This window comes from Merops nubicus, unplaced genomic scaffold (genome assembly GCF_000691845.1).
Source record: "Merops nubicus isolate BGI_N331 unplaced genomic scaffold, ASM69184v1 scaffold1436, whole genome shotgun sequence".
Taxonomy (NCBI): Eukaryota; Metazoa; Chordata; class Aves; order Coraciiformes; family Meropidae; genus Merops; species Merops nubicus.
In genome coordinates, this window is record NW_008612763.1 from 87,326 (window position 1) to 102,660 (window position 15,335).

Genomic DNA, 15,335 nt, shown 5'->3' on the forward strand with positions numbered 1-15,335 from the left:
ATCCCCTCTCAGTCTTCTCCAGGCTGTCCAGCCCCAGGGCTCTCAGCCTTTCCACATCACAAAGATGCTCCAGGCCCTTCAGCATCTTTGTAGCCTCCACTGGACTCTCTCCAGTAGTTCTTTGTCTCTCTTGAACTGGAGAACTCAGAACTGGACACAATACTCCAGATGTGACCTCACAGAGAACCTCCCTCAGCTTGCTGGCCACACACTGGGAGCTTTTTACATCCCAGGCTGCTCAGCAGGACATCAGTTACTGGGATGTTATCCCTGGGTTCCTCTGCCCTAACACCAAACACACCCAGTGGTCCTTCTTCCAGGCAGCTCACACTCCCTCAAGTTTCTTCTCCAGTGCTGGTCTCTGGTGGACACTCAGAGGGTTTCTTCAGTTATTAGCTTAGACCCCAAAGCCTCCCTGCACTTCTCCATCCCGTTGCAATTCTTCCATCTGCAGCAAAGTCATAGAAAACAGCTCCCAAGCTCACAGACCTACTAGCTACTCTGAGCAGCATGCCTGGAGATGGTCTCTGCCCCTCCAAGAGAGGCCTTCTGGCATTTCTGTTGCTGGTGGGGCTCCACTGGTTCTGGCAACAGCAGAAAAGATTAAAAAATGCAAAGAAAAAGAGAAAAAGATGAAATCTGTCTTTGCTCTCAAGGACAATATAAACCTCTCAATTATTCAGTGCTGGAAAATTCCATCTCAAGAAGTGGGAACATTGATCCAGCCCAGAATTAGCAATAGAGGGGATGCAGGAGTCTTTTTGGCAAAGAAAAGACAGAAAGGCAAAGATTCTTTGTAGATATTGTTGAATACCTTGGAGTGCTCTTTACTTCTTAGTGTGGCCTCTGCAATTTTCACAGAGGCTATTTTGAAGTTCTAACCACTGCTCTATGCTGTTAGAAAACTTTTCTCTCCCTGCTGGCTCCTGAATATTAACTGACGTGTGATGACCACATACCAATTCTCCAAAAAAATGGAAAAAAATAAATTAAAAACCTTAAGATTTGAGTGTGAAACCCCAGGAATGCTGACCAGAGTTCTCCTCCTTCAATATTTGCTCTTTCTTGGTGTGAACACTGAATAATTAAACGAGTCATTTGAGGAAGAACAAAGCTTTTGGACCAAAAGTGATTTTTTGCCTTTTCATTTTCAGACTCAAGCATGCTGCAGGGAGTGTGAGAGTATTAATTCTGCTATTAATTTAAATTACAGATACTCTAGATAGCTGAAAGCTTGTTCAGTGCTGGGGTAGCACTGGTGTTTAATGTCAGAATGGCAACAAGGATTTAGTGTTTCTAAGACTAGGAATTGAAAAAGCCCCAAGTCCTGGCTCTCTCAGCAAGCTTGGAATGCAATTATCAGTCACAGAATCCTCCTTCAGCAGCAGGGGACTGAAATCCAGGGTGCAAAACCATGGGTGGAAACTTCCCATGGGGAGCTAATGGAAAACACTGAGGAGGTGGAGGGAAATAACACAGGCCATGGAAATAATATAAAATATACATGGAAATAATATAAAATATGCATGGAAATAATATAAAAGCAAGACTTTAAACTTGCAAAAGCAGAACATGAAATATATAATCAGAGCTAAACAAGTTCCTTGCTTTATACCCTTTTTTTTCCTGCATTTAATGCTCTGTTCCTTCACATTTTTAAGCAAAGCTCTGTGGGACAGATGGAGAATGTCCCTGAAGAGCAGAAATCCTGGTAAGCATCTCCCCCTGCAGCACCCAACAGGAGTTAAAACCCCTTCAGGGTTTCCCACACTTCAAGTTGGAACCAGATCATGAAATTAAATGGGAAAAAAAAAAACCAAACCAACAGCTCCTTCTCCTCCAGATGTGATTTAGGGGAAAAAAAAACAAACCTAAGAAGCTTGAGGAGCAGTCCCTGAGGTTGGCTCCAGGCACTTCCATGGCACAGATGCCCAAAGTCTCATGAGCTCTGCCTTGCCCATGCTCTACCTCTACCCATCCCCCTTGCAATGCTTTCCAGGAGCAAAACAGAGGAAAAATATAGAAAATATAGAAAAAAAATATCTAGCATTAAACCCAGATGGACACCTTCAGTATCAATCTGTTCTGATAGTGCAGCAAGCAATTACTGCCAGAGAAATAGTTTCTTCAGATAATTAGATACTTAAAAATTGAAGTTGTTTATGTAAGCACAGAAATTATAGCTGGAATTATGCAAACAAATCCATCATGGACCAGGGGCTCCTGTCAGGTTGCTAATGAAGGTGGAAAGTGGCAATCTTTCTTTACAAGGTTCTTCTAATGACCATGATAACAAATCAATTGGGTTTTTTTTTCTTTTTATTGCTGCATATTTCCCTTCCCCCTGGTGGTTTTTTTTGGCCCTCTCAGTATCAGTTTATAGTGACAAATGCTTTCAAAAGACAAAGAGGATGAAAAGAGACTCCAAGAGAACATTCTTCAATTATGCTGACACCTAAATGATTAAATTAAGCCAAAAATTCCCTATTTTCTTTGTCAATTTGACTCGGGTTTCTACCTAAACAAATTTATGGACTTGGTTAAGGTGCATTTTGCCTTTGCTTAAAATCTGTGCTTAAAATTTGTTTCAGAGATGCATTAAAGAGACAATCACCTCCTCTTCCTCACTGTGATGGCTAATAACACAATACTCCATCAGAAATATTGCCTTCCCTTCCAGACAACCATTGGCTGTTTATAGGAGATCTATGTATAATTAAGAAAGGATTCTACACCCAGGCCCTGCTCAGATAAATAGTTTTCTTCATTTAATGACTTCTTTTGCCTACTGCCAGCCACTAACTATACTGCTTTTAGGAAAAAGCAGAGGTTGCCTATGCAATCTCAGCCTTCTCTTGCTATCTGGGCACTGAAGCAGGTTATAATGGCAGCATTTATTGATTCTCAACTCCATGAGACATCCTTAAATCATTGCATTAATTGCAGCAATTCCAAACCATCCAACGATGCTCAATATCATTTAATTTTCTCTGGAAATAATACAGTGTAAACTTTTGGCTGGGAGGCATTTTTTTTAACCTAGTACTATAGGTCTTAAGATTTAATCTCCTCAAAAGATGATCAGGATGCAAAACACACCCCCATGGATTTTTACCATCCAACTGTGTGATAAACCAAGCTAGCTGCCTTTAAAAACCAAGCCTAAACATGAACCTAAAAGATTATTTTATCCACAAAAAAAGTCTGTTGTGCTCTGATATGATCTGCAACACTAGGCAGACATCCAGAATGAACCCAAGAAGGGAAAAAAATGGATGTAATTTGTTGCTGCTTGTTCATTTGTGAAGAGCAATCAGAGCAGTTGCATATCCTGAAGTAATACTCGTGTTCTTAACCAGTTCATGTTCAGGAAGCACTTTAAAAAGATCAAAAATCCTCAAAGTGCTATAATGAAAGAAAGTGGAGACACAGATATGAAATAAAATATGATGAAATATGAATCATTACAGCTTTACCATCAACATATCTCTGTTTTTTTTTTCTATTCAAACACAACTAGGATTGAAAGCTTTCAAAACCATCAATATAATTCACAGAAGAATGAAATACTGATGATGCTAGACACAATTTATAGGGCACTTCTAGAGGAGAATACAGAATTATTTCCTTCTGTGTGCTTACAGAACTGGGCACAAGACTGGCAGAGAAGCAGCATAATGAAGAGGAGCAACAATGGTGTGTATCTGAATGAAATAAAAGTATTTCTGTTTACAACCCAAGCTACCATGATGTCAGATATCACATTTGGGCATAAAAAGAAATGAATGTAATTCAGGTGGCAGAGTTTTTAATAAAAATCTTCCTGGAGAGCTTCTATTTGTACCAAATTTCTGCTAGAAACAGGTCACTTATGTCCTCATATGAGCCAGCACTTAAGGAAAAAAGATATTTAAATGGTAAATAAACACACAAAAAAAGTTCTCATTCTTCTCTCCAAGTGATTTATGGTTGCCAGAGCTCTAATGTAATTTTAGGTGAGCTCATCTTTGCTGCCCTGGAGCCATTTTAACTCAATATTGCTCTCCCTCCTGAGCCCACAGGCTCCTCAGCCACCACAGATGCTGTGCTGACATTTCACTTCAGCTCTCTGCTGGAGAAGCCACCGACAGCACTCTGCTCCTGAAGAGATTTTCCTAAGAAAAATGAAAATAAATGGCTGGCATTAGATAAAACGTTCACCTCTGTAGCCCAAAGTGGGGAAACTCCTTCCTTGCTGCTTTAAAAGCTTCCAGAAGCTCCTCCAAGCAGGTAAACTGATAAATTTTCTTTAATAACCCATTTTCTGAGCTGTCAGGCTAAGTGTCCAGCCATAGAGCAGGTATGGGCAGACAGTTTGGGCTCCAGCCATCCTCCCTCTGAAGCAGCAGCAAGTGTCCTGACATCTTTGGGGGAATCACTTCAGATCTCATCTTTTCATCTGCCTCCTCCCTTCCCATCCTCAACATTCCTGACCTGTGCTGTTCTCCCTCCTGGCTTCATTTTCCTGTCCCTAGTTATCCCTGGCTCATGTGCTGATCCAAATTTAAGTCTCCATGGGAAGGGAAGCTGCAGCCTCAGATGCTCACCTGTTGATTCTCCTTCCCAGTCGTGCACAGGAAGATTTAAAAGGTTTCTTGGTGGTTTTATGGGGTTTTGGGTTTGTTTTTTAACTGATTTCTGAAGGAAAAAGGAGTGTGACTACTCCACCAGTTCTCCTCAAACCACCCTTCAGAGGAACGTCTTGAGTTCATCATCTGAATTCTTTCACATTTGGCAAAGAGATGAAAGCTGCAAAGATAAGACACCTCCTACTAAACCAGGTTGCTCCAAGCCCCATCCAAACCTGGTCTTGGACACATCCAGTGATGGAGCATCCACAGCTTCCCTGGGCAACCTGTGCCAGGGTCTCACCACCCTCAGAGTGAAGAACATCTTCCTAACTCCTAATCTACATCTACCCTCTTCCAGTTTCAACCCATTATAAGTCTTGTTATACTTCTGCTTTTATTTTAGTATAAATGATGTGACAGAAGCCAGTTATTTGCCAGATCCCAAGGGATGCAGTGGAACACAAATGTGAATGGTCCTTACATCATCTCCCCAAAAAAAGACCTGTAGGAAACCAGAAGCTGCTTCATGGCACGTCTGTGACACACTCAGACAACAACTATGGGAAAGGGATGAACCACCTTGAGAAATGTGTTCAGTCAAGTCCCAAGATGTGAGAAGAGCTGAAAGCTAAAAACCATCACCACAGCAGGGAGTTTAAACTGTAGGCACAATGTTTTCATTTTTAAACAAGAGATAAGAATAACATTTCCAACTGAGCAGGCAGCTGAAAGAGGGAATGGCAGGAAAAGGCTTCACACAAACTCCAAAACATGTAAGGGAAGTGATGCAGTAAACAGAGAAATAAAATTAACATTTCTATCTCTGCATTGCTGTACTCAGAACAGTTCCTGTGCTACAAGAGATCTTTACAACCAGGATCTCCTTGAGACCACACAGATCTTCTCTTGTGCTACAAGAGATCTTTACAACCAGGATCTCCTTGAGATCAGATCTTCTCCAGAACATCACTCAAGTGCTTCAGCCCATCTCTTGTGTGCTTCATTTACTGTAATCTCCACTATGCCACGGATGTGGCATTAAACTGATAAATATGGGTTTACAACAACAAAGTAGATCCAGATAATGTCATCTAAGTTGATTTGCACTTAGCTTCAAAGACTTGCTGTGTAGAGATAATAAATATGGTACTTGACTGCCAGGCAGGAGAAGCTAGAAGAGACAGATGACCTTTGTGCAACACTCCACAAACTTATATTTACAGATAAACCTCCAAACCCAAACTGTTTATTCCCCTGAAACGACAGGACCCCTTCCTAAGCACAACCCCTGCTCTCCCCAGCCCAACTCTTGCTCTGGTGGCATCAGGAGTGGGGTGAGACAGCAGGAAAAGAGACCGGTTCACTGTGAGACCTGCTACTCACTCTCTTACAGTGTAACGGCCCCCCTTCCAGCTGCACCTTGCTGCAGGGACCTCCTCCCAGCCCTCCTCGGGCTCAGATGGAGCAGAAGGTCATGGAGCACAAGGTCATGGAGCACAAGGTCATGGAGCACAACCCCCCTCTTCCCAATTCCCTGCAAACGTGGCCACCCCGTAGCGTCATGCAAACCTTTGGGGAGTTTGGAGAATGGGGGACAAGACTCAAAGGGTGGTTTGAACATGCACCAGGACTGCTCACACAGTTCCCTCCCAGCTCTCTCTGTGCCCCATCACGTGGAGCATGGATGCTGGGGACACGGAGGGCAGCAGTGGTGGAGAACAGCACCTCTGCTCTTCCACCCCTCCAAGCAAAGAGGTTCTCAAGCTAGTTTTCACTGGATTTTTAGACAGAAACAGCACCCAGCTTTCTCCTCTGCTGTTCCAACCCCAAAACCAGACCACAACCAAAGGGCTTCACCAGCAAAGGTGCTGCCAGCAGCTGGAGGAAGGAGGAAGAGCTGTAAATACCTGCTTGCTGTGCAGTCTGGGGGATCTGTTGACTCCGCTGTGCATTGTACTGAACTGAGGCAATGGGTCTGTACTGCTGAGTTGTTGAGGTAGGGTACTGACCAGATGGGTAATAATACACTGGCATCTGCAAAGAAAGAGAACAGCAGCTGAGGAAGGATTCTAAAGCCCAAAGGTTCATGAAACTGGAAGGGGAGAAAGGATTCAAGTCAAGCATATTAGTGGTAACAGCAATCAAGGGGAGAGGTTTGCATTGTGTCCCTCCAAGAACAACTGCTGGCTTTCAGCTTTGCTCCAAAAAGGGCCATCAGAGCCCAGAATTCTGCTCAGATGCTTTAAGAAAACAGAAGGAAAAGAATTTTAATGGGAAGAGAGAAAAACATCCAGGATACATAAAAAGCTACGTGCAGGTGCCAAAGGAATCAGAGTGAAATATCAAATGCTGTAGAAAAAATGGATGTTTCCTGCATGTTTTCTTGCAGGGCTTGAGGCATTGAGTCAGCACCTTCTGCCAGGTGGACTTCTTTTTTTTCTGTTTTTATTGAGCAACATGTACTACATCACCTGATCCCAAGGGTGAACAGGGAAGTCTGAGGGTGACTGGAGCTGAAGATTTTTTTGTCCAATCCATGCTACACGTCGTTACTGAGGCATTGGAGCTGAACAGTTTTCAACTGACCCTTGGCAAGTTCAAAGCACTCCACATTTTTCATTTCCAGCTGCAGTGGGACCTGGTAGCACATGGTATCAACTGCAGTAGCATTTATCCTCCTGAGACACAGGCACAGTTGTTACCCAATGATTTTTGGGTTCTTTCATCCCAAAATAACTGTTCTGGCCACTTTTATTTGCATGGAGGAAGTGTTCCTGGAACAGCTCGTTCAATTCCATCACCCAAAAAATGTGTTAGTAGAGTAAAGGTAACTGCAGCCTTTTGTAGGCTGCTAGAACATCCTAAGAGAGATCAGGATATTCCTGAAGAAAATATCAGAAGAGAATGGACAGACACAGATAAAAAGGACTAATCAAGAAGAGGGTATGGATGGCTACTAGGGCAAGCAGAAGACTACTGAATGGGTAACTGTGGTGGGGAAAGCATCAAGATCAAAGCTGGACATGGTGGTGCTGAAGTGAAACCCCCTGATCAACTGACAGTCACTATCACCAGCCCACCAAGAGGCTGGATATCCCTCCATCCTCCAAAATCTATTCATTTTCTCTTCAATCAATGAAAACATTTGTATTTCTCAGCCAGACTTTACAACAGGAGACTTGAAAGAAGAGAGAAGACTCTGTCTAAGTCAACTCAATGCAAATAGTTGAGCCTGCCTTGGAGCAGGAGAACAGAGGAGACATCCCCTCAAATATTCTTTATTCTCTAATAACATATTATACAATTTAAAGAATATTAAACCCCTGTGGAAATAGTCTCACTCCTCTGGCAGCAGCTTAATCTCACTTAAAGGATTTAAATTTATTTGATTTACCCTCAACTTCCTCATTCTCCTCTTGCAGACAAGCCCCTAGATACTTGAAAATACCTGAGCCTATGAGAACAATGAGGATTATCTCTTGTGGGAAGATTCTCTAGGTATTAACTTTAAAGCACAGCCCAAAGAATATAGGTTGGGCAGTGAGGTTTGTAGTTGAACAGGCTTAGCACAAAACTGGGTGTGTAGACTGAAGCTTTCGGAGTAATTTGGAAACACAGATTTATTTCTACCACACAGCTAACACCTCAAAGATAGTCAAAGGGGTTTCTCCTTTTCTGAATTCACTGGAATAGATTTGTTATATACTCCTTTTAGAAGCTTATCTGAGTGCAGGGTTAGTAGTAGGAGTATTGGGTAAAAAAAACCCCCAAATATATCATTTCTAGTTAGATTAAGGGATGTATTTGCCAATCATGATTTGCAAAGAATTTGCTTGGGTTTTTAGGTTTTTTTTTTGTTCTTTTTTTTAAATTTTAAAAGATCAGTCACTAAAAGAAGGGCCTGGTGGGAAATAGAGACATGGAGAAAATAGCTGGTTAAGGGGTTTGGAAGGATCCATTTTCATTTGTCTTCAGTCTGTGTCAGCAGCTGAAACATGTTATTTGTCCTTTCTGATATTATTTGTCCTTTCTGATGTTCCCTTAGTGAACAGTGGAATTAGAGGGCTCAGAGATAACCAGTATCACTTACACTCTGTGCTCTGACCCTCTTCAATCTTTTACTTTCTCATTCCATCAGTGTTACCAACACCTTTGTGTGCTCTTCAACAAAACCCATCCCATTTCTGCAGCAGCCTTCTGCCCTGCCAAAAAACCACTGGCTCTGCTTCCCCACCAGAAGGCACCATCTAACCTTGGACCATTTGCCTGGGGGATGTGGTTCATTTACAGAACCAAGAAGTTTCCACTGTGCTAACAAGCCTGGTTAATATGGTTATCCTGACAATAAACCCAATCCAGCTATATATAAAAGAAATAATAATAAATTAATGGAGAAGACAAAATAAATACAAGGAAAATAAAGGCCCTTCTAGGATCATAATCTAAATATTTTAATATTTTTCTAATCATGATTATAATAAATCATGGTATTAAATTTAGTAAATTATTTAATTTTACAATAATGATTCTATTCTATGATTCTTTTGTCTGTTTTCTTCATCTTAACCCTTGACACTTTGAAAAATCCTCCCTCTTTAACAATTACCATGCCAACAGTTGACAGATCATCCTTCCTCCCCTGGATATTCTTAATTTGAAGGTGAATACTTCCCTTGTTTCTAGGTTGACCTCTCCAATGCATTTTTGTCCTCTCACAGATTGCATTTTCTTTCTTAAACTGTAGCAGAATTGGCCACATGGCAGCAGAGATGCTCAGGAAAAGGCACCAATAGACACTATTTTTCCCTCTTTGTCTTCAGATGATGGGCAGGGACTCAATGCAGCGTTGTCCTGTCCACCTAGAGTTCAAAGCCCACGTCCAGGACTGCTCATGAGCAAGGTTCCTTCAACTCACAGCTATGGTGATTATTTCCTCCTGGTAGGGAGAGGATTCCACACATCTTTCAGGCTGATCTTGCCTTCTTAAACCACTTCCCTACTGCTTTACAACCTGATTCTGCCACAGGTATCCTACATTCTCCTGCCATTGGTGGTATCCAGTTTGGTTGGATTGACACCTTCATCCAGGTGAGTGGTGATGTTGACACTTCCTAATGGAAGCTACAGTTGCATAAATGGAAGTGAAGACAACAGAAACCACAGCAAAGTAGGGACACATGGAGGTATCAGTTTTCTTCCCAATATCTACCCAAGTAGGGTCATTCTTCAAGGGTTTTTCTTCCCCCCCTCACCAGGAATTACAATAACACAAAACCAGCTTGTGTGCAACTGTAGATACCCTCCAAAATCATTCTCTGATCTCACCAAGGAAAGACCTAGCCTCCTTCAGAACAAGTTTCCTAGAGGAGACATGCTATGAATAAAGATTTGGTTTTATGGTAGCTATGGATTCTCTAGGAGGGTGCTTCATGCAAAGAGCTAAAATTAAGGATGACACTAAATTAATTCAGGTGAAAAACCCCTTAACAGATGTATCCCTGCTCCAAGCCTCTCCAAGAATTTGTGCCATCTCATTTCTTGGACATGAGTTTGCCACTGTACCTTCCAGAAAGAAAAGAGGAGAAAATAAAGACTGGGAAAGAGAATTTTGGATTCTGTAGGGCCATGTTTAATTGAACTTTAATACAAAAGCTGATAATTTAAGTGCAGCACCATGGGGCTGGAGGCTTGGAGAGCATTTCTTTCTCCTCCTTTCAGCTCCCAAAGGAAAGGATAATACTCACAGGACCTCCAGGCAAGTTTTCACTGCTGTTTTCCAACAGCATGGAGGGCACCAGAGCCAACCTAATAGACCTTGAGCAGCAATGCATTTACAGAAATTCATTGGCCATTAGAGTCAAGCCTCTTTTTCACTGGTGTAAATTTAATGGCAACATTTAAGATATAAAAGTGCTTTTAGAATGATTGCATTGCACTGACTAATGTATCACATCATGTTTTGCATGCATTACCATCTTTATTATACTCTTTTTTCTGAAGTTGGCCTCACACCACCTGCTTTGCTCTCTGAGAGCAGCTTTACCACTTCATCTCAGCCCAGAAAATGAACAGCAAATGCAGACTGCTAATAGCCACACCAAAATTTTGCCACGGGCAGGACAGGGAGTCAGGATCTAGGTGCCCTGCACAGGGAGCTGAGCTGTTAGGGCAGAGGAACTACTATTTCCTTCTTAGCCACAAGGATTCATCAGGAGATTCTGCTCTTCAGCTTGTATTTACCTCCCAAATTTTCTAAAAATTGGCTACACTGGGCAAACAGCGAGATCCTTTTGTGGCCATTTTTAAATTAAAAAAAATATATTACCACATTATCTTGAACTTCAGCTCCTTGAAAATTATTTGTCATGAGCCTTCTCAGAAAAAAATGGCTGCATAGCTTCTGACCACAGAAACCATGGATGTCACAGTCCTGAATGGAATGTGAGCATCCAGCAGTCTTCAGGCTTCTTTTATTGTTAACCAGTGATCTAATTAACCAGATCCCTACCCCACTTAAAACACTGCAACAGTATAAATTCTTCATTACTGTGGCAGTACAGAATCCCATTAAACACAACTGGAGATTTTTCAGTAAGAAGTGGCAAACTCAAAACCCAGGAGGGTTTATGCTGCTTCTACAGGAAAAGAAATAATGCAAGGTTGGTGTTTTTTTACTTTATTTTTTATACATTCTCTTCTAAAGGATCAAATGAAAACAGCAGAAATACTATTAATACCATTTAAAAGTACTTTGAATGAAGTTATCTATGATCGGATAAAGGAATTTAGCTTTTTAAAGTGTATTTGAAAAAGAGCCAGAAAGTCATCTCTGCATTTTACTTCTTGACAGTAATCACTTTCAATATTCTGTAAAGGTACCCAGGAGACAAGGAGAGATGTTTGGTAGTGAACAGTCAAACATAATCAGTCTTCAGGAAGACAGTTAAAATTACTGATCTGTGACATCTCGCATGTTCAAGTCAATTAAATATGATTAATGACTACCTGGGCTGATGTGTGTGTTGCTCTTTTGGTATATATACAGGGAAAAAGGACTATGGATATTTACTCACCCTCCTCCTTCACATTCAGATGTGTCCTGGAGCATGGACTTCAGAAAATGGTTTGAGGACAGGGAAGGAATTGCTGAAAGCCAGGAAACGATAGAGGCTTTGCAAGGTTCCTGCTGCCTGAAAATCTGCTGAGCTTTTACCAGGGATAAAAAAAATTAAAAAGCCAAAACCCAAACCACCCAAAAAACCACCAGTAAACCAAAAAACCCAACCAAAATCTAGATTCTGGATCATTTTTTACATCATATTCTCTGCTATTCTAACGAGCACCGTGAGGACTCTCTAGTGAAGGTCCTACCTACCTGAGCAGGTGGTGGTGGCTGTTGCACAAAGCCCTGGGGTGGTGGTGGCTGCAGCACTTGTTGAGATACTGGTGGACCTGAACCTGTAAAACCTCCTGGGGGGAGCTGCTGACTTGGGGAAGCCATAATGTAGCTGGTCTGCTGGGCTGGCTGCTGCAGGAGAGGCGATGGGTAGACGGGACCAGAAGGTGACTCTGGGTTGTCTCCTGATGATTGGCGACTTAAGCTCATCTGGTTGAACTGTGTTGTCATGTCATCCCGCTGCAGGGATGAAGGAACCACAAAACCATGTCAACGTGAGCTTAATTAATGTAAAAATCAGCCTAAATGCTTTAAAAAGACCTGCAGACTGAAAGGTGAGTGGCATCGCTTGGCACCACGGCCAACTGTTTGGGCTTTTACCCTGTTTCCCCCTTTTTATTCCCAAATGAGAAGGGAAGTTTACAAAAGAAGGCATTGGAAATACAAGGGCAGGAGGAGAAGACAGAATTCCTCAGCCAAACACACGCTGGGAATTTCAGCTGTGTTTCAAATTGATCCCAAGAGGAATTCAGTAGGATTCAGGTGCAGACCTTCTCCCTTCTGGACTGTTTTGAAAATCCAAAGCTGTAAAGATAGAGAAGCTAATAAAAGCTAAGCCTTCAGTTGCTATTTCAAGGGGTTTTATTGGAAACGAGCCCTTTATTTGACTGGAGAGGGTAAAAAAAATGAAAATCTATGGTAGGATGAAAGTACCAAATAAAGTCAATGGAGCTCAGTCTCATTACACGTGGTAATGACACAAGGATTCCAGACAGTATCTGTTCAGTCTTGCAAAAAGATCCATCCTAATCAACCCTCTCAAGCTGATTCTGTGAAGGTTGAAGATTTCCAAAGGGGGTTCTATGCATCTTAATTTGTGCCTGTATCATAAGGCTTTTAAATGCTCAACGTTGAGACATGAAATTTCATGAAAAACATGAAATAAATCATGCCCTACATGGCATGAAATCCAGCACAGAACTCCACCATGCTGGTGATTGAAAAGCAGCCTCTTGGATTTTTATTTGCATCCCTGTGGTGAATCCTTCTCCAACAGATTCTACAAAGAAACTTCTCTGAGCCTGGAAGGTCTCTGGATTTGCACAACAGAGACCAAGAGCTTCAAAACCCTGTAATTTATACATTGTGTGTATAATATACATTGAATGCATTAATCCAAGTGAAGTTTTGCTGGTTAATTAGCCACTAAAAATATCAGCCTTCCTCTGACTATCACTAGAACAACCTGAGATGCCTGCAAGACACTTTCCAAGAGAATTAGCACCGAGTTATGCACCTTCTGTTCAGCACTGAATGTTTTTATTGTCCTTTAAATGGTACCACTCATCTACCAGGCATTAATAACATCATTTTAGCTGCAAGGATCCCTTCAGCTTTGTTTCCATCTCTTATTATAACTACGTGACATCTCTACCTTGGGAAAAAAAAATCAGTCATGAGCAACATTACCAGAGCAAGAGAGAAAAATAACAGGGAAAAAAAATATCTTGTAGTGCCTCTTAAAATGTCAAGTTCATTTTACAAACAGTATAATCTCAGCCCTGCAAGCACCAAGCCAGGTTCAGGCTCAAAAAGAGGATTCTGCTTGTTTTTATTATACAAATCTATTGGTGCTTTGTCATGATGCATCATGTACCACACCACCTGCAGCTGGCTGACTCCTTCCCACGTGCTCTGGTGGCATCAGGGATTAGAAAGTCCAGGCAGAGGGTTTAGTGCACTGATAAAATAATATAAAATAAAACGGAATGATTCCTAGAGGTCTGCTCTCCATTCTTGGTGGATATAAAATCTCAAAAGTTAGCAGTTTAAGCTCCCTCCACATCAAAGTGGGGAGATACAAGTTTCTACTATCACAGGCAGCACAAAACACTTCTTCTGGAGGCTGATTTTCAGGCAGAAAGCCCTGCTCCTACCATCACCCTCTAGGTTAGAAACATCAGGATCAGGGGGAACGTGCTTGACAAGATGCTTTTTGGTACCAGAAATGTTCAAGCCAATGGGGATTTTCTTGGGGGGTTCTCCTGAGGGACATTCCCAAAGGCTCTTGGGCACGTTCATGCTCACCCCCCCCTCCCCAAACTTCAGGCTTCAAGGCAATGAAAGAAATATTGAGTACCACGGAAAACTGCTGCGTTGGAGAGACTGGCAGGAGGTGCTGGGGAGGATAAGAGACTGCTGGATATTGGACAGACTGAGAAGATGGCTGCATGGCCTGAACAGGCTGGAAAACAAACACAGTGAGAGACAATAAACACAACTTAGAGAGAGAAAGAACCACCACCACCTCCATTACCCAGAACAAAGGTCTCCAACAGCTCTGAAAACGCAGCTGACTCATCCCCAGCCCAAGCACAAGAGGTCAGGTGCTGTGATTTCAGTCTTCATTGTAGCCTTAGACCAAACTCTTCTTTATTACAGGTTTTTTTCTGCCCATTTTCAGATATTTGATGGCTGTTAGATGAAATAAAGCCCCAGCTCCACCTTCTGATGACTGATGTGAGGCAAAGCCAAATTAGGGTTCTCCGTTTAATTTGCAGGGATAAAGTGGAAGAGCAGCACAGGGTAAGTGTCCATTTGAATTTTGCTGATAATGACTGATTTAACTCCCAGTGTGTCACAGGCAAAGGAATAATGGGTGTAAAAAAGCTGCTTTGGCAGGACACAATAGCTACAAAAAAAGAAATCACAAAGAACAGGCTGTGAATTGTCAACTAAACAGGCTTGTCAGGTTGGAGCAGACCTTTATCTAAGTGAAAGAACAATTTTCTACAGCATTACTACCCTGGAATAGCTTTACTAGATCTTTCATTTTAATCTCTCATTTATCTTGAGTCATACAGAGCTTTGGTACCACCTCCATCTTCTAAAACTAAGAGCAAATCAAGAAACAAGAGCCACAAACACATAAAACCCAACCCAGGGAAATCAAAGCAGCTCCACTGAATGTAACCATTGTAATTCTGGATAACCTGGGATGAAACTGTGCCAAATAAAGCCCCAGGAGAATCACAGCAGATCTTGGCTGCTCGGAGAGGAAGCAGGATGTTGGATCCTTGAGTAGTTCCCTCTGCTCTGAATGAAGGAGCAGGAACACAATCCACAAAATTAAGTTTGAAGCAGACCCAAGCCCTGCTGCTCGTGCTTGGCCAAGCCTGGCCACGTGCCATGGCCAGCCCAGGGGCCAGAGAGCCAACAAACCATGGCACTGTGCCCAAACTACACTGCTCTTCCCCTTTCCTGCTCTAGCTCCAGAGCTTCCAGATGGGAAGATAGGGTGCAGGCAGAAGCCTCATGGTTTGGGGCAG

At 42.2% G+C, this 15,335-nt stretch overlaps 1 protein-coding gene across 1 annotated transcript in view; it reads right to left on the bottom strand.

Annotated features, from left to right (window-relative positions):
* The window catches only part of ARPP21 (cAMP-regulated phosphoprotein, 21kDa), a gene marked incomplete at its 5' end in the record, with an annotated part of 59,671 nt that overhangs the window by 21,881 nt on the left and 22,455 nt on the right, over nucleotides 1–15,335 (bottom strand). Inside the window, 3 exons of the mRNA XM_008941636.1 lie at nucleotides 6,518–6,644; nucleotides 11,986–12,246; nucleotides 14,147–14,251. Coding sequence (XP_008939884.1) covers nucleotides 6,518–6,644; nucleotides 11,986–12,246; nucleotides 14,147–14,251 — 493 coding nt within the window. The remainder of the gene's footprint in view (nucleotides 1–6,517; nucleotides 6,645–11,985; nucleotides 12,247–14,146; nucleotides 14,252–15,335) is intronic.